Source organism: Musa acuminata, chromosome BXJ2-8 (genome assembly GCF_036884655.1).
Source record: "Musa acuminata AAA Group cultivar baxijiao chromosome BXJ2-8, Cavendish_Baxijiao_AAA, whole genome shotgun sequence".
Classification (NCBI taxonomy): Eukaryota; Viridiplantae; Streptophyta; class Magnoliopsida; order Zingiberales; family Musaceae; genus Musa; species Musa acuminata.
Window position 1 is genome coordinate 177,733 of NC_088345.1, and position 25,363 is coordinate 203,095.

At 37.8% G+C, this 25,363-nt stretch overlaps 1 protein-coding gene across 2 annotated transcripts; it reads right to left on the reverse strand.

Moving 5' to 3' along the window:
• Window positions 1–31: 31 nt before the first annotated feature.
• On the reverse strand, window positions 32–24,014 carry LOC135618477 (PH, RCC1 and FYVE domains-containing protein 1-like). 2 transcript variants are annotated; one of them, XM_065119351.1, is made up of 9 exons: window positions 23,562–24,012; window positions 20,159–20,245; window positions 14,526–14,615; window positions 12,111–12,191; window positions 11,810–12,004; window positions 9,598–11,733; window positions 4,136–4,282; window positions 907–1,274; window positions 32–532 (listed from the first exon to the last, which is right to left on the reverse strand). In XM_065119351.1, the coding sequence occupies exons 1-9, from the start codon at window positions 23,613–23,615 to the stop codon at window positions 400–402; spliced, it is 3,291 nt and encodes a 1,096-aa protein (XP_064975423.1). In that variant the 5' UTR covers window positions 23,616–24,012; the 3' UTR covers window positions 32–399. The 2 variants fall into 2 exon arrangements, 1 of the variants encoding a protein (XP_064975423.1); XR_010489024.1 differs by lacking the exon at window positions 32–532 and having other exon boundaries at window positions 1,135–1,274; window positions 9,525–11,733; window positions 23,562–24,014.
• Window positions 24,015–25,363: the final 1,349 nt, after the last annotated feature.

The following is a 25,363-nucleotide window of genomic DNA, read 5'->3' on the forward strand; positions in this document are numbered from 1 at the left end:
TCTTTCATGTGCAATCTCTTTTTTCAGAGACTTAGACCAGAATGGCTTCACATTTACTAGCGACTGAAATTAAAAAGTATCAAGGGAGACGAATAAGAGGGAGGAGAAAATGCATTTTCTTTTGCATTTACAATGCAGAATATTAGCAAGCTCACTAATAATGATTTACATTCCTCAAGCTCAAACCCACTCTATCTTTCCACACAGGAAAACTGAAGCAGAAAAAACTAAAAGTAAAAAATGGACAACAAACGACTTCGCTTTGTATCCAGACCCTCCAATATTTTTTGGGGCTAAAAATAAAATTTACTGACATTTACAAATTAATAGATTAAGTTAGAACTTTGTCATCGCTTTGACTTGGCTCAAATTCAGAAGCAAATATTATTTTAGTCAATCTTAATCAGATCTTTTACTATTTCCGACACTTGGGGCGGACCTGTTAACCGTTCGCACACTGTATTGCTCATATACCCTAGCCCGGTTCTCAGCCCACCATTGTTCTGCTTGCTTCTCACTGAACCGCTTGCGACTGTATAAGAAGCAATGCGAAAATGCTTTTAAAACCATCAAAAGTTGTAACTGGATTTGTACATAATTGTTTATAACAGTAATATATGAAGCAAAGTCTCTAACAAGCATTTGTAAGCCACACTTTTGACCAATGAAAGATAATTGATGTCACATTGGTTATTGGCAAGCATGTAGACATATATCTTAAATGCTCTGTTCTGATGTCATACTTGCAACTTAGCATCTGCAAGAAGAACTTAACTAATGCCAACTTGCAATTGTTTGGGCTTGTCACTACACCAACAGTAGCAAACTCTATGTCCTTCAGATGTAGTGAGAGATTTTTAGTATTATCTGCTTTTGACAGAAATTGAAAAGACAAGATAGACATACCTAAACCGAACCCGTTTTAGGTCTCTCGCACCTTCAGGCAAAGAAGTAAGGGTGATGTAGACACCTGGCTCATCTTGCTCAACCCATTCTGTTTCATGATTGGGATCAGCATCGATCACTTTACTTCCATTCCTTGATACTGGGGTACCTAGATTATTGTGACTACCAATGGTACTTTGTCCATTGGAACCTAGCACTTCACTGGAACCATTTGCATCTTTTTCACGAGAGGTCAACAGGCTGCTTAATTTCTCAGCAGTTGCATCTGAAAAACTACTTGAGTCGAGACTAGTGTTGAAGGATGCCGAGGAAGAAAGTTCACTGTTTTCAGCTGCTCCCACTGGCAATCTTTCAGCCATGTCCTTTAACTATTGCAAACATGTCAGAAACAGATGGAAGATGTAAGACCATAATCAAACAGTGCAAGATGCAAATGACTAGAATTACTAAATGACATTCCTGTGGACAAAATTTCCAGAATCAGTCATGTAATCTCTTCAATAGTGTGAATTATATTACAGAATATTTATTTGGTCAGGAAATGCAACGAGTATAAAAAACTTATGGATGCTGGCATCACAATTACATTGTTTCGCAGCTAGTTCTCAATCATCATAGTGAAACGGATGCCTGTTGTAAGAAACCATTTGGATGTCACTCTATGAGCTGCGCGTAATAGCTCAAGACAGCCGTATCATCCTCTACTGGAAACCTAACTTAAAACCTCTTTTGATGATTGAATGTTTGGCATGTGGTTTTTAGATGAATCCAAGAAAGACTTGCATATAATTTTTACAGATTTACAAACAAGCTATAATAGCTCTTCAATAGATTTATTATGGTAGATCTTCGAAAAGAAAGTTTGTAACTACTAACTATATTGATGTTATAAAAGATAAATATGATAGTACGGTTATTAGTATAAATTAACCTTAGGGAGTCCTTATCTTGTTTCTTTTTTTGGTAAAGAACAAACTTAATAGTTATATACAAAGTTCGCCTTACCGGTCCATACCGATATACTATGCGTTGGTATAGCAAGGCATACCGATGACACAAAAAATGACCAAAAATAGCTCCAAAAATTTCTAAAAAATACAAAAACAAGTTAGATTAGGGTTTCTAAGTTAGAAATAAATATAATTTATATATAATTTTAGTAAAAATAATTTAAATTAGGAAAGATTAGTGGCACATATATTTTTCAGGCTTTGAGGAGTAGCTTTGTGGTATGTTTCGGATTGTCCTTCCGTTAATATTGAATTATCCAAAAAGAAATTATTTGAATTGTTAGATTATTTGTTAAACAACTTAAATATTAAGGTTCAAATGAATCAGGTAATCGATTGATAAATATACTTGGTTCTACCACCAAAAAGAATGATGAGACTCTCTGGGCGATGGATCGAGGTCCTCGATATTATGTATCTGTATTTCAATTTAATATGTTTGTCGGACCTAATCCTGAAATTGATCCCATGACATATTATACTGATATACCGTATGTTATTCATGCATCAATATGGTGATAATCGTAGTTTGATCGTTGTGAACCACATGTGTCCGATGCGGCTCCTAAGGTAAGTACGATTATGATATATATTGGTGTAGAGGTTGGAGAATGCCAGAACTTCTACTTTTGCCATTGATTTGGTCCTCCATATCATAAGATCGATCACCGTATTGCTATTAGTCGTAAGATTCTTCATAATATGATAACGGTGAAAACGACAAGCTTTGCTAAGTGTCTACGTCGTGTAGGCTATATCGTATCTGCTCAAAATCCTCCACTGTCATCCCCTTCCCCTTCCGTATATAAACTTGACCAGTACCTCGTTTAACTCCATGATATGAATCTTGGATGGCATGCATAAAATACTACTCCTCGATCCATGCACCACCCTCAAATTGTGTAGACGGGACTATCGACTCCCCAACGTCGCCGCCATCATTGGTCGAGGCACTGCTGTCCATGTTGCTGCCATGTCTCCGGACCGAGCGGGTTACTAAATGCAATTGAGAAGATGTCTCGTTGCCTTATTCGATTCTTTCCAACGGTGTAACTGATGCTACTTTCTTTCCCTTTGCCTTTGCCTTTACACACTGGGCGAACGACTGTGATAGTTAGGTGTCTCTAGTTCGTCGAGTAGTCTAACTCAATGTGAGTGAGACTACTTAAGCTTTGTAGAGTTCAAGAGAGTGCAAATGAGAGTATGAGAGAAATATGTGAATGAGAAAGTAATTGAGAGAGTAGATGAGTTAGAGAAAGTGAAATGGGAAAAATGAGGGGGAAGAAAGGGTTTAAAAACCCTTATATTTAGTTCAAATGATCAAATGGATCGTTTGAATTCAATAAATCCCAACCATTGATCAATATCAATCGAAATCCGATTGTTACTGATTGGTACAGGTTAGGAACAATCGGATTTCGATCATTCTGACCAGTACAAACCTCGTATCGAGCGATATAGGGTCCCTAGTTATTGGCAGCCTGGTACAAGGTGGTCCACGTGCTGGTCTCCTATCGGACTAGTACATATCGCCCAATATAGGTCAGCATAGCAAATCTTCATGATGTATTTTATTTGCTAATAATTTATTTTAATTAATAAGAATTTAAATAAAATTCATTCTACCTAATCTAATTCTAAACTAAAGGTTTTAAATATGTAAAATTAAGGTTGAGTATATGAGATATAATTTTAGTAATATTAAGGGAAGAACTAAGGATGGAAAAGATGTTTCAATAAGTTTTAGGTACCTTTAGATCTATTACTAAAGATTGGGAGATAGATATTGTTAATAGAGTTAAAACTTAGTGGTTAAAGTAAAGAGAGATGTTATAAGTTTTATATAATTGTCAAAATACCTTTAAGACCAAAAAATAAATATAAAAGATAATTGTTAGACTAATGTGCTTCATGGACTTGACTTATGGGTGGTTAGCAAGCAACTTATATCAAAAGTTTCTATCACCGAGATAAATTATTTTTGAATACTTAAGTATGTATCCAAATAAAATGAGGAAGAATCGCTTAAAACGATATAGACATGAGGGAAACATCAAAAAAATTTACTAGAAACTATAAATAAAAATATAAATTAATTCATTTAGGGATATTGCTTTATATAGAACTTTTTTAAGCTCTGCATGATATTTCTGCAAATCAATTCTGTACTAAAATAATAATTTAAGTACATGTTTGCCATTCAAAGCAAGTACCCTTACTTGAGCAGTGAGTGACTTGACTACTTCTTTGGCCGCTTTGCATTTTGCAGCTTCTTCTCCAGCAACTGAAATAGCTTCCTTCAATTGTTTAGTTGTTCTCTCTAACTCAACCTCTTGAAGCTGAGCTTTATAAGTAAGATTTGCCACCTACAAATATGTTGCTAGAGATGAATGAACTACAACCGCTATGTTTATATAACCATATAGAAATCATTCTTTGACTAGCTCTGTGAGAAACTACAGTTACCTCATGATATCTCTACCTGATATAAGAACCTATAGATAACTAAACAAGATACTCAACAGCAGATTTAATTTCTTTATCCAGTTGGCAGCATTCACCCACATGAAAAAAAAACAATTTCCAAATGCAAAATACCATGTTTAAACCAAGAAATTTTCAGCATGTTAAAATAGCATACTTTATCAGTCCTATTATTGGCATGCAGGTAAAGTCGCCATATGAAACAAGTTAAAATTGAAATCAGTTTGACTTTCATAAAGTAATTTTTTGAGTGATTACTTGTGTGTTCAGTATTTAAATGCACCATTCATGTTAATTGGCAAGAGATCTGGTTCAATGGACAGTCAAATTAGAGTTTAATGGTTCTATCTCTCTGATGATGTCAGAATGGCATCTTCCCTTAGCAATCACTTCAGTAACCACCACAAGTCCCTGCGACATTAACTAGGCATCTTTAATTGGATGTTCTCAGCACAGAAGCTATCTATACCATCTGAATTAACTGGAAGCTGAGTTTCTTGAAGGAAATAGGCATTGCATCTTGAACTGGAAGTAATCCCTGGACCTTTGGTTTCTGTTACGCTCTTCTTAAAAATTACAGGTTCTGTTTTTTATCTTTAACAATTTCCACTCTGGATCTCTCAAATTCCAACGCATAGTAGTGTTGTCTAATTAACAAATCGGAGGTTGTGAATAAACTAATTCCTTAATGCAGGATATTTTGATTTATTTTTCTTTTAAATACATCTTGTTAGTTTAGGGGTTGCAAATTTCAGAAGTCAAATAGCACTTCTTCTATGATCTCACATTACTTACCTATACTGCCTAGGGTAAAAAAAAGGAAATTTAAAAAAGATAAATTTAGTGATTAATTGATCATTTCAGGGCTAATTTGGAAATCTCATCTCAATAAGAAAGTTTAGGTTTGATTGGAGGAAAATACCAATCAAATATATTGTGAAAAGGAAAGAATATCTTCTAAAACAAATTTGGAAGGATATCTTCCCTAAAGAAAAATTAGTATGATAATTGATAAGTCTTGTATAAATAGATGAAATTTTCTTTTCTTTTGTAATTTTTCATTTTTCCTTGTACTTGGGGTCTATAAAGAGGGAAGAGTGTTGTAATCTTAATGATGGCTAGATGAATAGAATTTTTTGCATACAACATGTACGATTGGTGTGTGATAATATTTTAAGCGTACTTTGTATTTTCGCCCGAACTATCGACCGATATTTATTGGTCTGAGCGTGAATCATTACATGGACCATCCCTTTTTGGGTGGTCCCATCCAATCTAATTAAAAATCTAGGTTGCTGGTTCAATTAGGGCTCATGATCACGAGCCCTCTTCTCCATCTCGTGCGAAGCGTTATGCCTGCTATCATCCTCTTCTACCTATCCACTTGCTGCCCTATCACGGATTTAGCTGGTTTTGCCTAAGTTGTGTGGCACCCTTGCGTGTCTATCCTCAAGGGATCAGCCTCCCCAAAACCTTTTATGGTCCCTTAAGGACCTACAAAAGAAAAGATGAGTTACAAAAAGTGTTTAACTCGAGATCCACAAGCAGTCATTTCAGCAAACACTTGATAGACAATACAAGTTACAAACATGGACTTCGCAAGCTCTGAATGGTCGCACGACAAAGGGTCTAAGGTGGTCCGCCACAGCCCCACAAGTGCCCATATGACACTACTACAAAACAAGGTAGTAAATCAACCCTAAACACTACCCCAAATGCCCATCCAGCCATGTGTCACCTGAGTAACTCCTAGGTGTTGTATTGGTTGATACTCGGCGCTACTCTACGGAGCAAGAAAACCTCCAAAATGATTGCTTAGATGACCATTTTCTAGGCAGTTTTGCCTCTGCATGATGACTATACAACCTACGTTTACAAGCCTGAAATGACCACCAAAGCCAACTAAAATGAAGCTGTCAAACGTATTACAAGCCCTCTACATGTTGTGCAAAGTATGAACAAAACCAAAAGACACGAACATACATGAGCATTACATTAAACATCCCGTTTATAGCTTTGTTCATGACATTCTCTCCCATTTATCCCTTCGACATCCTCGTCGAAGCCTTTACAAACGCTGTATCTCCTCGCCTTTGTTGAATCTTCAATCTTCTGCTCTAGCTGCAACGCGTCTCTTGGCTCCCAGTTGCACTCCACCACTATTTTTGAGTAGTCGAACTTTAATCCGCCACACTGCTTCAACTCGTAAATGACTATGAATTTGGTGTAGGGTCAATCGAGTTGTGTTGATCCTTGTTGGTTCCTACGGATACTTCAGATGAAGGAAAAAACGTTCCTTGTTATGCGTCAATCTCTCAAACATCTCATGTTGCTTGAACTAAGTGGATTCTATTGAAGCTTTAACGAACATGACCTTGTAGACTTTGAAGTTTTTTGGGTCTTTTCTCCCGCAATATTTGCCCATCGATTTCTATTCTACTCAATTGTTGTCTCCAAGTAGGTTCACATCATTTTTACTTTCAATTGGTATTCTATTGGGAAATAAAACGGACAATCTACTCTCGATAGCACCGATCACCATTAGTAAGGATTTGACAACTATTGTCTTCTACTAAGTTTCTTTGAGAGGTCTTTGAACCTGTGCAAAACTCCTTTGCTGGATAAATAAGAGAACTGGGGTACTCAGTTTCACCCATTCTCTTAAAAGTTTATAAGACAAAGGTTATTCGACTTCGCCCGCCTCCTTAAGGATTGTGCTCCATGCATCGAGCTAGTTACTAGTCTTCACCTATTCTTTGCTCACACTTCCGAAGCACCCGAAGTGTTTGTACTCCTTGCGTTGAGTTAGCTATTGTGATTAGCCTTCTCATTGCAATTGAACTTTTGGACTGCAAGAAGTTTTGCCCGTAAAGAGTAAAATTTCACCCTGACTTGAAGCAAGTCTTCAATAGTTTTGATCGTCTTTGGGATTGTATCGTCTTCTCCATCATCTCTGCAGCCTACTCCTCTGAGTAGAAAAAGTACAACACCACGTACTGCCTATTTCATTCCTTAATCAAGCACTCCTACATCAGCCCGAAGTTCTCCACTTTCGGTTATTTTGATGAGAAGCCCATTAACACCGATCTTACAAAGTTCCCTAGTCTCTACCCTTCAGCCTTGTTTGCCCTTCAGCCTTATCTCGATACTTGGAGTTTGCCTCTGCATTCTCTACCTCCTCGGACCCCTTTCACGACCACACGCTCTCCGTCCATGAGTGCAAGGGATCGATGACTCCATGGAAGTCCCGCCTCTACGATACCATAGCGTTGTCATGCCTATGGCTATACTATCTGTTGTCTCGTATCAGTGTCCCTTTCTTCGTGATCGATAGATCCACCTCTACGACATTATGAAACTCCTCCGAGTCCACCTCCTCTCTAACCGACGCTCAATTTTGGGTAGCTGAGTTCCTTTGGACTCGTCGTCACTTCCTCGCCCCTTTTGAACCTCTGCTTTAACACCTCTATGTTCTCTTAGCAATTCCCCTTGGTCGATGGAAAGACAGACTACAACTCTCATACATGGCCCCCGCCATCATGTTACAGGGCCCACATTGATTATGTTCTCCTTAGCTTCCTTAGTTGCAATGTTTGCTTATTCGGCCTTGTCCTCTAACTTGTCGGACTCCCTTAAGCGAATATAAGATCTAGAGCAGTCTGACTCTCCAGCCGCTTTGATCATACCTTTGTATGATCAAGTCCCCCTCATGGGACTCACTAGTACATGCACTTGGAATTCCCTCTCGGTGGTACATAACCCCCATATGCTGATGATCAAGGCTTTTATCCGATGCAAAATTCAATGCACGCACAAAAGACCTACCTCTACGATACCATGACATTCACTCCTTGAATCCATAACCCTTCTTGTTGTCATGTTGTTCACCAAAGTGGAGCTCCCAGTAGCTCCCGATCATACCTCTGCATGATCAAGTCCCTTGCAGGACTTCTCCCGTGTGTGTCGCATCGCGTCGAACTATTCACCACGATCCGTTGCACCATGTCATCTCCTAATGATATCTCCATTACATTCTGATCTTTATGGGATGAACTCAGACTGTGATCTCCCTATGTGTGACCTCTACTAGCATATTGCAAGGCCTCCACCACCTTCAATTGTGTTCACTCCTTTGGCAATCGACCTTCGTCCACCCGCTCTCGGGCCACACCCAAACGAAGCACAGCTCTAGGACAGTCCATCATGTGCCTAGCAACTCCTGAAGTCTACCGACTTCGTTGAAGTTGGTGCGCCATTGTCTAGATCCTGGGCCTTTGCCCCCCAACACAATCTCCGCTACGCATCGTTTCCTTCGCGACAACTCAAAAGGCAGCATTGCGGTATATTCTTCAAGAGTACTCGCCTTCGTGTCCTCTTACCTCGTTCCAAGGCCTTTTGACCCCAACTTTGCCTCCGTAAATTAAGTCGTCTTAGTTCCTCTGTCAACTTCTTCACCAAGATAAGGTGTATGTGTCTTAAAGCTCTCTTCAACTTTAGCACCATGCAAGTTGAGTCCGATCTTCATATTGACTCTACGTGTGCCTTCGTTTAGTGTTGCCTTGAGTCGCTCCGCCCCTTGATCTCGCAATGTGTCTACCAACACATTATCTCATGTGAGATCATGCGATGACTCCTCGTTGCTCGCTCAGTCCATTGAGCTTTGTGGAGTTATTATCTTAAGGTACACTTCAACATATGCAATCCGTTGCACATGATTCTCCCTCTGGAGAACTAGGACTTATCTCTCCTGGATATCTGTCCCGTTGGAGAAACTTCTCTCTTCGCATTCTTCCCTTTGGAAGTTTCGGAGACCATCATTCTCTTGGACTATTCCGCCTTACTGAATAAACTATGCACTATTCAATGCACTTGCTATATTATGACTCTTCACCAATACAACCCTTAGTGTGCCCCTCAAGGCCTAGCAATATGCTGAACTCGCTGCACACTTCAATCTCCTACAGATATTTTCTTCCCATGTCGAAAAGAAAGTTATAATGCTTCATGGCATTGAGTTTCGGTCTTCTTGGGATGGCCATGGGTAACCCATCGTCCGCATACAAGCCCTTGCATGAGTACCAAATGCTGAAGTAGGTGTGGAAGTACTCAGTAGTTCAAACATACCCAGTGTAATTGGACGCTGGATCAGAAAGCAACATAAATATATCCTTACGGATGCTTGACATTGTAAATTTACCTGAGCCCTTAACTTCAGAACCTCTTGGCTTATGCTGGCAGTTGCACTCTTTGAACTATCAAGAATGGTTCTCAGAGAAGTAAGTCCCTGAAGAGTTGGGTTTGGTGTGGTAGAACGAGGGGGACTGGCCCTTCTAGAAACAGGTGATGTTGCTCTGGAAACAATTCTTGAGCCAGGAACAGAAGCTGAAAAGAACTTTTTCGATGTTCCAGATGCTGGATTAAAAGATTTTGAAATGTTAAGGACACCCCACCATGCAGTTCCATTTGGGATTGGAGAAATGCGACTGCTAATAAATTCAAATTTCTTGTTCCTTTTAGAAAATCCACTTTCCATTTGCTTAAAGGACTCCATTGAAGAAAATCTATGGATTTGCACATTTGATCTTGGATTCAATTTATCCTCCTCGATCATGTCACTGAACCCCTGAATCATATTTCCTCGTTTACTAGCTGCAGAATGAGATGATGAGTCAGTTTCCAAGGGCTTGCTTAACTTGATAAAGCAGTTGTCACATACACGATATGGTTTATGAGGATTTGGTGCCATAGAAGCCCTAAGAGATTTCTTATTGCTGCACGAATGGCAAAAAACAAGTGCACAATTATAGCAGTTATGACGCTTTCTCTTAAAATTAAAAGGCAGACGGCAGCCAGAGCACATAGACTGATCAACTCCAGACACCCATTTATGGATACAAATTGCCGCAGTAAAATTAGTGCCACAAACTACATTTCTAACTTGTTTATCCTTTAAAGCTTCAACTAACGTAGGGGAATTTCGGTCATCAGTATCACGATGTCCTAATCGACCATTTGCTCCTTTACCCCATGTGTAAACTTCAGTTCTTGAAGTTAAGACAGCAACATGATAAGCACCACATGAAATCTCCTCGACAAAGTTCTTAAGGAGCTTCCCTTCAACACGCACAGGGAGCTTTCCATCTGATTGAGGGTTTCCAAGTTGACCATAAACTGCACTGCCCATTGTGTAAACATGGCCTGAGGTAGTAAGTGACACTGTTAGGCTATGCCCACAAGCAACTTGACAAAAGTTTGGTTCAACCAACGCAGCTACACATGTAGGCACTAGTCTATTTTCTTTGTCACCATGTCCAAGTCGTCCTTTGTCACCATCCCCCCATGTAAATAGCTTCCCAGAAGAACAGTTGCTAGAACTTGAATTTCCAGAAATAACTTCTACAACCGCAGCAGTATGCCAAACACCACAAGCAGCTCGAACTGTGCGCAATCCCCTAAGGGATCCTACTTCCCGAGGTACTGAAATACTTCTGCGATCTCCATGACCTAGGACACCAAACGTTCCATCTCCAAAGGTGAACAGTTGCCCTGAAGAGGTTACAACAGCTGTATGCCAAGGTCCACAAGAAACTGATGAAACATGTATACCCTCCAAGGGTCCACTAACCATTTTTGGAAGCCAGTGGCTCATTTCATTTCCATTCCCAAGGAGCCCTAGTGTAGAAGTACCATCACCCCAGGTGTAAAGGTCACCAGACAATGTAACAGCACATGTATGATGCTCTCCACAGGCTACAAGTTCAATATTCATATTTACAAGAGCATCAACTAATCTTGGTTGAGAGACATCGGTCTTTACTCCATGCCCAAGCCTACCTCCTGACTCCTCGCCCCAAGTATAAATCTCTCCTTGCTTGGTGACAAGAGCAGCATGTTTCCCACCACAAGATACATTTTGCACATCTAGTATTACAGCAGATTCTAAGGCTTTTGGCACAAGAGAGTCCATTTTAATAACTGAATAGCTACCAAGTCCCAGATTTCCACCACCTAGAAACCCATTTCCGGTCCCTTCACCCCATATGAATACATCCCCTAATGCGTCTCCATCATCATGACCTGAACCTTGACTGGATGAGCTTACAGCACTTGACAGACTGACCCTAAATACATCTGTCGCAATAACCCTTGTATGCCCATTTATACTGTCTGAGCATCCAGAAGATAATGAGTGGAGTGACTCAGTAACAGAATCTGAAGGAAAGAAAGACTTTGGAGGTACTTCATATGAAACAACCTCAGAAAATGACTTGTCCAACCCATTTTTTGTGGGGCTTTCATATGGACTTCGAAGTCGAAGAGTATCACTGCCATCCTGGATTAAATATGACTCAGCAATTTTCTTACATAATAGCAAAGTTAGAGAAGATAAAATGATGAACATAGAGGACCTTCTGCATGCTATAACTGCCACCAAAGGGAGAGTTTAAAGGAGAACTTCTACGGGTGTATGTTCTTGGACTATTTGTACCAGATGACACTCCATCACTTCTGGATTCTGTTCTCCATCTTCGATAATGGCTGCGTGATATCAATGTTTTTAGACCAGAAAACCAGACTTCAGCTTCATCTTTATCCTTACATATCTTGCATAGAGAAAATTGAAAATAGAAAAAGCAACATGGATGCTTAAATGTTAAGAATTACTAAAGGACAAGTTAAGAAAATTATCAAAGTCTTGACTACACTTACAAGATCTAGTGATCTCTCATTATATATGAGAGAAAATGACTGGCGCTCCTTCTCAGGTTGCCGGTATCTCTGAAAAATTGCCTGACAAACAGAAATGTATTAGGAGTCGATCTTTCTAGAAAAATACTTTTTTTTTTTCTTTCAGTGGATTATTCATTTTCACTTCCATTTGGTTAAGTCATTAAGAAATTACTATTCAAGACTATTTGCTTCAAAATATTACCACTTCACACCTGTCTTTGTCAGATCACCTTGTTGTCTCATCCATTTTTGCCAGCATAATATCTCATTAACTGATTAGGCAGGGTCCTAGATTCATCAGACCATCATGCATTGGTGGGAGCATAGAGCACTGGGTTCACCTTTTCTTTGGATCTTCTGGTTTTTTTCATTGTTTGACATACAATTAGTCCATGACATGATCAAACCTTTATTGGGGATTAGGTTTGTAGTGAAAATTTATCAGCTTGCTAGTTTTTAGTGGTTATTCCACAGTCTGCATAGTGAAAAATTAATTCTCTAAGAAAAATAAGATTTGATGGGTGTATTTTAGAATCTAGATAAAACAAATAGAGAGATAAAGTGGATTCTAATAACTAATCATAAAGAAATAGGGAACTCTGAAATTGCAAAAATTTATTATAGCAAAACATATTTTAGGAGAAGTTCAGTGTAATCTGTAATGTAAGGTAAATCTCAATAAGTGATCAAGAAACAATGTAGGAACAATAGATACATAGGGCTTTCAAAAGGGTCTCTAATTAAGAAATAGAATATAAATAAATAAACATAATACATATAGGTAAATAATTCAGGAATTGCTAATAAGGCCCAAGAATCAAATAAATAAACATAATACAACCAGGATGGCATTCCTCAGCATGTTAATGGCTTTTCATGATGAGAAACAGAAACTACCTATGATATTTTTCATAATATTCTACTTCTGTTTACATAAATGAATGGATAAACATCCATTGATATCCAAAAGTTATATAAAGTGGAAATGAGAAGCATCAAATTTTCGCTTTAAGGATTTAAACAATAATAGAACTCCAACAGGACAAATGAACCACCCCTATGAAATACCCTTATGATGAACTAGAGTTCCAACCTTTTACGTTTTGTTGTACGTTCATGATGAACAGAATCCAATACCTTTAATGATACAAGTACCATGTGAGGTGATCCATTGACAAAGAAAGAAGACATGGTAGGTGAAAAGACAACAGTGACAACTATACAGCAGATATGTTACTGGTACCACAGTGAACAGACAGTATAAAAAAGGTGGTCAGGAAACAGCAGAAAGGGTCCTTTCTAAAACAGAATAGTTTTTATACTGATATTCTGTTACTATCAGTAAAATAGCTATAAATCAATGATCTTCAAGAATGAAGAATGATAAAAGAGAAAAAAAGTAATGAAAGAAAGGAGTTTTATGGCTAGAAGAATATTCAAAGTCTACTAGTTGCAAATTTCACCAATTCTCAAAAATAGTAGGATAGGTCATGCATATGCATAAACATGTATTGGCTTCCCCTAAGATTCCTTGGTCTCTAAAACATATGCACAAACCTGTTAGAAAAAGATTCAGCAGACAAACATAGTAAGAAGCAGTTATCCATGGTGACACTTGAGATGGGAGTAACTGGCGAAAACATATTACTTCCAAGGATGACATTCTGTCAGCAAAATAAGATATAAAGTGGATGATGTTGGCATCCATCCACTGACTTGATATATGCATAGGATTAGAAGAAGACACATTTGGTTTCAAGAGTAGATATTTTGACATACAACAACTGAACAAAGTGACAAGTTCAATCAATTTCTGAAATAATCTAGCTAAACAAATATCTCTGGCAAGATTCGTCGTACCGTACCGCACCGGCGTTTCGACCCGGGCTTGGTACGGTACGGTACCGGTGTATCGGGCGGTACATCAGGCGTACCGAGCGGTACACCCTGGTGTACCGAATAATTTTATACCTTTCATACTGTAGCAGTGCTATAGTATAGTATTGTAGCACTGTAGCGATACCGGGCGGTCCGCGTACCGATAACCTGTCGGACTAGTACGTACCGCCCGATATGGGCGGTACGCTTCGGTATGGCAGACCTTAATCTCTGGAAGGTAGCAGCATATTTTGCTGTCTCCTTATGAAATATGTATCATCCAGAAATGCAATGTCAACTTTTTTGCGACTAAAGCTTATTTATAGTTTCAAGAATGAGACTATTTAATGTGATCAAATGGATTTTCACCTTGGCTCCAAGTATACTTCTCAAAAGAATAGTAACTCATATTTTTGCAAAAGAAAAAAGTTATTAGTCCATAACTTATGCAACAATTCTTAATTGGTGAAACTTCGAGGCTCTGAAGGCTTGTGCTATCACAAAAAAGGAACTTACAGTGCGTTGTCCAGGCATGATTCTGGCTACATTGCTTAGTTTGACATGTTTCTCCTCTTTGCCCGAGAACCATATTAGTACAGACTCATCCTGAAAATACCAAAAATTCCATAAATGAACAACCAATCAATAAACAGTAATAAACAATACATGCTGACAGCTGACAGTAGTATCAAACAAGTAATTTCCAAGAACTCTTTATAGGTGCACATGTTCATCTACCAAATATTTTCTCAAATTCAAGGAAGATAGGAGGTCCCTAAAAAAGAGCAAAGAGGAAAACTGTTATTGCGTTTACGGGTTAAAAATAATAACAAAACTCAAGCATAACCTCATGGGCTTATACCCCTTATAATGTAGTTACGAAGCATCATGGAAGAAAGCTTTTCTTTCTTCACAACTCCTCATCCTCAAAATTCATCTGAACATATCCCTCGAACTCTTCAAATACAGCTCCTATGGCTTAATTTCCCTATCCTATTCAATGTCAGCCACAGTAGGTCTCATATCTTTAGAGCAAATGCGGGAGTATATAAATTTCCTAAAATTTCTACTAAGATTAGCAATGAAAACAGTGTTGTCATGAGGTGTTGAAGTGCTCATCTAGACGCTCAGGGAAGGCGAGGTGAGGCCACGGCACCTGAAGAGAACCTAGGCAAGGCACCTTCAACTAGGCACCATCTAGGCAAGGGCCTTCAACCAGCCATCATGTAGGCAAGAGCCTTAGTTGAGGCATTGGGTGACTAGGAGCTTGCCTAATACTAACCTAAGCTTCTGACCCAATAAGCTTTTACCCTGCCTCCCACACACAATTTGTTTTGTATGTTCCATATATACCACTTTGATCTTGAATTCATGCAACAAATTTATATAAAGAAGATAAACCAGCTGAAATATCAAACATTATATAATCTAGTGTAGATTAAGTACAAAGTAAGCACTTTAAGACACATCTTGATTTGTGGAATGTCATTGATCCTATTTCTCTAAATAAAATTGATGATTTAAATGAATGATTAGTTGAGAGATAGATGCTAACACGTCAAATGCAGAAGATGATTTAGTTTTTAATTATCACACTTTGACATGATGTGATATACCAAGGGCAGCTGTGGTTAGGAGAACAAGGACATCTGAAAGACAACAAGCAACAACATAGACGAGAGAAACAACATCAAGTTAAAGATAGTACATGTTGAAAAGAAGGAACTTGATTATGATAAAATAGAGGAATGATTGAATGATAAAAAATAAGTGGTAAAATAGATAAGCACATGGATGATATCGATGATGATGATGTGGTGGACCTTGATGATCATTAGAATTCTCGAATTAATAGATATTTGACTTTTGTGTTTTCTATTTAGACATGAAGTAATTTAGTTACCATTTTGATGATCAAATACTCTCTACTTATGTAATTTGGTGCTTTAATAATAATGGTCTTAAAAAGAAGTTAGGTGAGGATGATGTGGTGCAACACTATTTATCAGATATTTCTTCTATTAGTGAGGTTCAAATCCTATCTCAAGCCATACTTGATTGACGTGTTATGACACGTTATAGATATCCTGTCACTAAGGTGCTTGTTCAATGAGCCAACTTACCAATTGAAGATGCTACTCAGCCTTAAGGACAAGGCTGTTTTGGAGAGGTGGGAAATGTTAAGATTCCTTAGATTTAGGAGTCCTTAATTTTAGGGATTTGATATTAATCTTTATTTTCCTATTTAGTTTTTCCTAAATCCTAATTATGGTAGGAATTTTTGAGTTTTTCCTATTATGTTAGGAGTCCTTTAATGTAGCAAATTAGGAATTGCTATTTTTATTTTTGTTAGAAATCCTAGTCCTAGTTGACTAAGGATTAAATAACTCTATATATATGTAATGTCTTTGGTTATTTTTCTCAAATAATCAAATAAAACTCAAAGCCTTTGACCAACTTGGAGGTTGATCCCCTCGAAGAGATCGAAAGGAGATTAATCCCCTTGAAGTGACCAAATCCCTATATATTTTCTTAGATAAAGCCCTAGGGTTTTATCACATGAGTATCAGTGTCAAAGGATTCAAATAATTAAAAGAAGAGTATACACCCCCATTACTTATTCCATATTCACCATGGCAAGATGTGAGTTCAAAGATTTTTTTTCCTTGTATCTCCCAAAACAGCCCGTGGCCATGACTCTATTCTGGTTATGTTGTTAATCGATTTTCAAAAATGACTCATTTTATCCCATGTAACAAGACCAACAATGCTTCACACATTGCTAAATTGTTTTTTCGATAAATGGTTAAGTCACACAGTTTACCCTCAACTATGATATTTAATAGGGATGTGAAAATTGTTTGGCACAACATTGAAGTTCTCTTTAGCCTTTCACCCTCAAAAAGATGGTCAAATTGAGATTATTAATCATTCCTTGGGAAATCTTCTTAGATATTTAGTTTGGGAGAAACTAGGAAATTTGGTCTTAACAATACCCATGATAGAGTTTGCATACTATAACTCAGTCAACCGCTCCACTGAAAAAAGTCTATTTGAAGTTGTCCTCGACCATACTCCTCGTACACGCATTGACCTTGCACCACTTATATTTGACTATCGTGCCTCAGAACCAGCTCACTTTTTCGCTCAACATATTCATGATTTGCATGCTGGGATTCGACATAAACTTGCCCTAAGTAATAAAAGTTACAAACTTCTTACTAATGCACATCGTATAAGTCAAGAGTTTCAAGTTGATGATTATGTCTTTATTCGCATTTGCCTTGAGAGATTCCCCAAAAACTCATTCAAGAAGTTGTATGCCCAAGCCATTGGTCCTTTTCCCATTATCCAAAAATTTGGATCTAAAGCATATATACTGGATTTGCCTTCTGACTTAAATATTAATCCGGATTTAACTCCATATCATGATACTTTTGAGCAAGGATTTTAATTTCGAATGATACCATCTGTACCGGGCGATACGTACCAGTCCGCCAGCAAACCGGTACGCGGACCGCCCGCTACCGGATGGTACGATCGATTGGGGTTGTTTTCGCCCTAATCGGTCGGTAATGGTCGATTTTGACCATTGTCGCCCGCTACCGGGCAGTATTAGCCGAGAGAGAAGGAAGAAGAGGGAGAAGGAAAGGGAGAACTGGAGATCCGGCGTCGCTCTCCCTCGACGATCCCGATCCGTCGCCGCCCTCCCTCGTCGGACGCCGCAGATGAGATGTCGCCTCCTCCTCGTCTAAGGCGACGATGCCTCGACGTCGTAGGTGACTTCTCCTCATCTGCGCGAGAAGCAGAAGCCTCGGTGGGGAGAAGAAACCGTTCCCCATATGGGGAGAAGAAACCATGCGTGGGAGAAAAAACCGCCTCTTTCGCCCCGCGGTTTCTTCTCCGTACGTGAGGAGAAGAAACGAGACGACGTCGCCTCTTTTTTTTTTAACTTATATATATATATATATATATATATATATATATATATATATATATATATATATATATATATATATATATATATATATATATATATCTCGAGCGGTACGCTTGTACCGTACCATACCGAGCTGAGATCAAAACTCTGGTACGGTACGAAATTGCAATCCTTGCTTTTGAGTCTCCTTATATGGCTACTAGTGTCCCTCCAAGTGACAATCCTACCAAAGCACCTACTCTCTCACAGCACAGGGTTGACTTAACATCATTCTTGATAACCACCTTCTTATGTCTGATACTAACATCACTTTATACTTTCTTATCAAGTGTCATGATCGTCCAGTTTCCGATGCTACTTAAATTACTTTTGAGGAACTTCATGACTTTACACCAGACTTAATGGACCATACCTTACAAATCACTCTCCGGGGTCGAATTCTTTCACTAGGGGAGAATGATGGGGCATCATCTAGCTTTATAAAGAATTTGAAAAAAGTTTATTCTAGACAGAAATCAGCAAAAAGTCATCAATTAGTTAGCCTAGAAACTCTTAAGAGTTTTATGAAAAATTGTAAGTGCTAACCTTAGGACTCTACTTTTATATTAAATGCACTCTTTTATTAAGTGCACGAAGTTGTTTCAAAACTGTTTGGGTCTCATAGAATTCACATTTTGGGTTTCTAAAAGACAAACAAATTCCCTAGGAGGGAATCATTGCCTACATTGATTGTCGTTAGACTCCTAAACCCCTATAAATAGTAAGGCATGTCAATGGATGAAACACTTCATATTTGAATAAAAAGAATTACATCTTCTCTTCTAGTATCTTACACTCCTCTCTATTCTCACACTTTTCTTTCTCTCTTTCCCTCTCTTTTTCTCTACTTTTCTACTTTATTTTATATCACCCATTCCTCCTCTTCTTCTCTTTCTCCTCTTTTCCTCCTCCCCTCTTCTTTCTCTCTCTTTGGCATCGTTTAAAAATCTTAGATACCAAACCAGTACTAGTTGCTGGCCAGACCAGTATGGATCTAGTATGTACTTTATGTATCAACACACAGTATGCTAGCATACCAGTCACATCAAGAAGGATGGAAAAGGAGGAGGAGGAGGAGAAGAGGAGGCAAGGGGCAGAGTAAGAGGATGAGAAAGAAGAGAGGAGAAGAAAAAGAAGAGGAAAAGAAGTATTGGGTGACGAGTAGTGGGCGATACTTGCGCTAAGGATAAAGACTCTCCTAATTCAAGAGAGAGACAAAATAAATACAACCAAATATATGAAAAAAAGGAACCCGTGTTAGCTTACTACCTAGTTCAAGCATGTTATCAGGCCTAAACTAGGAGGTAAGTCCGATACTAGAGGTTACCGAGAGGTGAACTGAACCCAAACCATCCAAATTGGACTAATCTGCATCTTGATTCACTGTTGGATTGACATCCATCTAGTATATAAAGGTTTCAGTGGTTTAGATAGATCATGCTCTTTGGTCTAGGTGATACCAGCTGATATCGACCCATACCAAATGTCAGTACATCACCTCATACAAGTACCATAATGATCTGGTCATTGGTCTGCATCGGTACTAGAACCAACTTTTAATTCATCAAGCTCAATATTGCTTGGCATATGATTTTTTTTCCAATTTTACTAAATGGTGCTAGTCACTAGATTCCTTGATACCTTGGTTATATATGTCTGATAATTACCAAAATTGGCTTCTATCCATTAATCAGGTATCACGATCAATCTCAATCCTAATATCTAGAGTCAACGGTCAACAGAACTTGATCCAAGTCCTTTAAATCTTGGATTAAATGAGGTGATGTGAGCTCCACTTGTTAAGGCTCTCACGAATAATTTTCTTACAGGCAAACAAGATTAAACATGAGATATCATAATTGAACCATTCACATGTAAAAAAATCAATATCAATTACCAACTATTATATAAAGTGAATACAGTGTGTTTTTTTTCTCGGGCAAATAAAAGACCATATGCAAAAGCTTTCATAAAAAATGATCATATATTGTATAGTCTTTAGCTGTCAGCAAAACAGAATTGCACAGTAACTAAGGATATTGTTTTTTATTTACATGACATAAAGGCAAAAGAGAAAAGACAAACAAAGACTTGTAAGTAAAACTGGAAAATATATTAGCAATCTTGAAATGTGAGAATCTGAATTCCTGGACAAATATACAAAGCTTACATTGGATAATCTAAATGGGCAAAACTTGGGTTTTCCTCTGCATCCATACTTTAGCAAGTATGCTCCTTTCTTCAGAGCAGTAATAGCCTGTGAGAGATGAAAAAGAAAATCATGTTGTTTGTTCTGCAAGACAAGTTCGACTGTTCTGAAACATAGCCAGATTAGAGCATGTCCACTAGGAAAACAATGAAGTTTAGGCATATTATTATTTAGATAATATTTGTCCACAGAAAAGATAAGAGAATGTCCATTAAGATAAACAGCATAGTTTAGGCATATTACTATGTAGATAATATCTGTGCATAAAAATGGTAAGAGAATATGGCCAATAAGATATTACCATTTGAAGTTTCAAAAAAGTTGTAGTATTTTTCAATTGGCTGCTGAGGTCAGTGTCCACTCTCTAATAAAATTGACTCTAGTACCACTGCAAAATGTTTTCTTTGCTTTTTACTAAAAATTTATTTATTGAAATCCCATGACAGCCTTTCAATTTTTAACTAAAACATTAAGTTGGGGGTTACTAGAATCCGTAGTCTGGCTCTAGAAACAGTCCAACAGAGCATCAGCAAACTGAAAGTTTAAATTTGAATCATATATATTTAATATCTCAGACATTTCCTCAGGAAAAAAAAAATCTCAGCCATAATATGACACAGAAAACAGAAAATTATCATGAAAATTAGACATATGCTTAAGACATATTTCAATGGAAAACAACTGGCACCAAGCAACAAAAATTATCCAACAAAAAAGCTAAGTATATGTATTTCTTTTTCTGACTTGTTATATTTTTATCTATTAGCTCTCTGTATATATAATTTGCTTAACATTTAACACTGCATATTTGACTAAAATGTATGGAACAAGAAAAAGGAGGCAGCAAATAGACAAAATAACATAACGGACAAACTTTTGGACTCTTAAAACCATATATATATATATATATATATATATATATATATATATATATGTGTGTGTGTGTGTGTGTGTGTGTGTGTGTGTGTGTGTGTGTGTGTGAGTGTGTGTGTGTGTGTATACCATGGATAGAATACCATTATGGTAAAAAAGGGAGACCAGAAGGAACTTATCAAGGATAAAGTTCAAAGTGAACTTCATCTTATTACTTTAGAGGGACGTAATCTAGATAAACAGCCGACCAGAATCTATATCTTCTATTATAAAGGCCTGTCATGGTCAGAATTCAGCAGTAATGCACAACTGAAAGATAATAGATGGTGGGCCAAGATATCAGAAGAGAAGATCTGGGTTATTTAGAATTTTAGAGTGCCTAAAAACAGAAGAATAGCAGCTTATTTTATTGAAGAGAGAAAGCATGTTCATAGTAGAGATAACAGAGAGGAAAAGGTACAAAAGTAGTGAAAAATACAGGAAAACAGATGAGAAGAGAGATAAGGGCCTTTCAAACCCTGAGAAAGCTTTGGTATATCAAGGACCAGCTGAACAACAATATCATATTCTCTCACCAACTAGGACTCATGAATATGTATAAAACTGAAGCTACCAGGCAGCCAAATTTTTTTTCCATGTCAGCTAAATTGAATATAATAGAACTATAAAAAGAAATATTTATTGGCTTATGTAAAAACCAGTTGTGTCCCTTCTAGGAGGCACTCCAATTCAATAGGACTCTGAACATATTTCTCTTGTTTGAGGATAAAAATAGTTAAAATCCTGAAAATATTGACCTAAAGTAGACCTAATGACCTATGATACAACATACACATAGGCTTCACCCAAATTGATCCTAAGATAAAATATTGGGCACACCAAGAGAATAATTCCAAAATAGGCACAATATGCCAACAACAAGACTAGGGAAATTAAAACAAAAGTAAGGCTTAAGGGGCTCTGTAGATGCCACACTATGATACATCATGACCAATCTGTTTGATAAATGCAGATTTTATATTTTTAAGAAATAAATGAAGCTAAATTCTCCAACTATATAAACAGTAATAGAACCAAAATAAGTTTTCAGTTGTATCACAGACCTAACATGTTCAGTGGAGCAATGTTTATATAGTGCTGCGGCCATTTCCTCCTCTGGTCAAATCAACGAAGATAAATATATGGCTAATAAGTTGAAGCTAAATTCTCCAACTATGTGAACAGTAATGGGACCAAGATCAGTTTTCAGCTGTATTGCAGAAATCAGTTTCCTCCTTTACCCAAGTGTTGTCCACCCAAATCACCAAATACATACCATATGATAGGTAGTCAAGAAATTTAAGGACTTGCTAGTGAGTTTTATTGGCACCGTCTGAAACAATTAATAGGCCTCCTCTCCCTCTCCAAATGAAAAACAAGGACTCTTCATGTGATCATACCAAACTCTGAAAACCAAACGATAGAAAACTAAAAACACCAAACAGAAGTTATGGACACTGCTCCACACGAAATTGGATGAAAGAGAACCAAAACCCATAAAAGCAGCATCACTTTTTCGTTCTTGTCAGGATAAAAATTGGTTAGGGAAAAATCTTATAAAATGCACAATTTCTAGAATGGCCTAGTTACCTTCATAAAGGGTTCTTATTAGATAAGAATATTTACACTTTGCATTTATGCTTTAACAATATAAATGCCTGGAACAACTCTCTCACGACCTCAGCCAGTGGTTCTTTAGTGCAAAGAAAACTTAGCAATAAGACATAACCTACTGCAGTAATCAATGAGAAGAGGAAAGCAATATTGACATGCACATAGCAGTTTTAGATGTATATTTCATGCGCATGTAGCTGAACAAATATAAGAAATTCTCACTCCTACTTCTTTTGGTTCATCTGATTTTCTACCTAGTCTTTCTAGTCTTATGTTTTTTATTCAATGATAGGAATCTCACTGTCCTCTGTTTTCCCCCTAACGTCCCTTAAGTACTCACCAGAAAAGCAAACTCATCAGGAATGAGTAAGTTAGGGAGCAACTAACACAAATAGCAGTCAACATTCTGGTTAGGGCTTCAAAAATACCATAAACACTTATGAATCTAAGAGTGGTCGACTGTCGTTACAAGAATTTAATCACTTTCCAGAGGAGCATTTAGTTTTTAATGTACCCTCGTAAAAATAAAAAATAAAACAAAGTTCAATTTGCAAAAAACTGTGAGAATACTTCAACTAATATATATGGGAGCTGTAACCGAAAACTGAATACTCCAACCCTGAGACTAGTACGACAGCTAGTAATTTGTACTAGGACACACACCAAAGTCTACAAATGCAAGCAAAACTAGCATTTTAGAGAATAACAACGAAAGCTAGCAATATGGACGACTGTGATCGCCGTGGCAACAACAACAGCAATATGGACTCCCAACTTTTTTCCAGTTCAATTACACAAACCAAAGAAAAATATTTCACGGGGTATCCGTAAACTTTACCTGCTCGATGTCCCTCTCCACGTGGCCCGCCCTGCCGCGATCCGCCGCCGCCATAACCGCAGCCGCAACCGACCATCAAGCTTCAATCTTTCTGCTCCTCACAAGAGAAATCAAAACCCCCCCGCGGCTGTGTCACAAACGAGGCCTCCAAATCGTTAATCCAATGAAAATCACTTCGAAATGCTCCAAATGCATCCTTGATCCATCAAAACCCAGCCTCGATTCCGATTAGTAGAAAAAAATCCTGTTTCGGAGCACTTGTCCGGATCTTAACAGAGGGAAGAGGAAAGAGATGGGATTTGAAAAGCGCTCCCCTTGCTGGCTTCGCTTAGCTGTAATTTTTCCTTGTAGCTATTGATCTAGCAAGTTGATCCATTTAGGAAATCTGATTCACGATTAGGACCTCGTACAAAAGATATTTATGAACAGAGATGACTGCTCCCCGCCCCCCCCTTCCCCCTTCCTCGCTTGGCTTGATTTTTTGATTATAGGTTTTAGGAAGTCCATTTTTACGAATAGTTGCTAATACGAATACAAAATTAAAAATTAATATGACCCTCAATTAATCAAAGCTTCGCTCTTATTCTTACAGAAACAAACAGTCCATCGCGTCTAACTCGTGCGGTCAGTTATCAACTTTTACTTGCGCAATAGTCCCATAACTTTAATCTGTTTCAGAAAGAGCCCTCGCGTCTAACTTGTGTGGTTCGGTCCTCCGCTTCGATGCAGGGTCATCTCACCGTCGGTGTGACGGTGATCGCTTGGGATTTGGTGGTGGCCAGAAGCTTACGATAATAATAATGGCGTTGTTCTTTTTAAGCGTGAGTTGGCGAGGGACGTGGGCCCGGTTGATAACTAGCAGTCAAGGGATGGGTGTTGTAAATAAAGATAGTAATCATTGCTTTGCCATAAGGTTTAATGGTAAATTAATTATTCAGGGCCTCCATGGAGGGAGGAATGTATGTCATCACGACCGAACGAAAGTACTTTTTTTTTCTCAAATTATTAGCTTCCATTACTCGAAAATTTGAGTTTCCATTATTAGCGTCGATGTCAAGTAAGCATTTAAAGAATCAGTATTTGTGAGGTCTTCTAACGGGCAGATGATTTAAAGAATCAGTATTTTTGAGGTCGTGTAAATTATAGTGACCACACTATAGACTATAGATTATAATATTATTGAAAATAATAAATGATAAGAATAATTATTGAATAAATTTTATTGAAGTAACTTTAACTTTAATATATTAACATGTTCCTTTCCTATTTATACAGAGATTTCCTCGTATAGTTGAGAAAATCTTATTTCTATCAAATATAGGATAGAAGATTGAATATTAAAAGATGAGACATGATACTATAGTGGTGGGTCTTCTGACAGAACTTGTGCTTTGGAGGGGGTAGCATAATTTTGGTCGTAAATGAAGTATGAATGATCCCAAAACGTAACCAAATCTATCAGATAAGTGCTCTACAAAAGCATAACCCAACTCATGTTTGAGCAAGACTTCTATACTCTTGAAGTGTAACGGTGATAGAGTGAATTTAAGTGAATCCAATCAAAGTAACCCAACTCTTTATCAGCTCTGCATCAATTGAGAGTCCTTTTAAAGTACTTAAAATTCAGCAACCAACAACTTCTCACCTTTGGGTGATCGACTACATAAGAAATAGTAGTATGTCAATACACTATCCTCTCATCAAGTTACCTTAGCAATGGGAGATAATGTGGACCTACTTGGAGGAGAGGGTGAAGGATTAGAAGATGAAGGGGCAAACTTCACGAGAGAAGGCCACATACT

Excerpts from the sequence above, each read along its gene's own strand:
- LOC135618477 (XM_065119351.1), bottom strand. The coding sequence starts at position 23,615 with ATGGCGGCGGCGGATCGCGGCAGGGCGGGCCACGTGGAGAGGGACATC. Across the intron at positions 20,246-23,561 it reads TGGAGAGGGACATCGAGCAG|GCTATTACTGCTCTGAAGAA; the intron begins GTAAAGTTTACG and ends CATCTCTCACAG. Across the intron at positions 12,005-12,110 it reads ATGAGAGATCACTAGATCTT|ATATGTAAGGATAAAGATGA; the intron begins GTAAGTGTAGTC and ends TCTCTATGCAAG.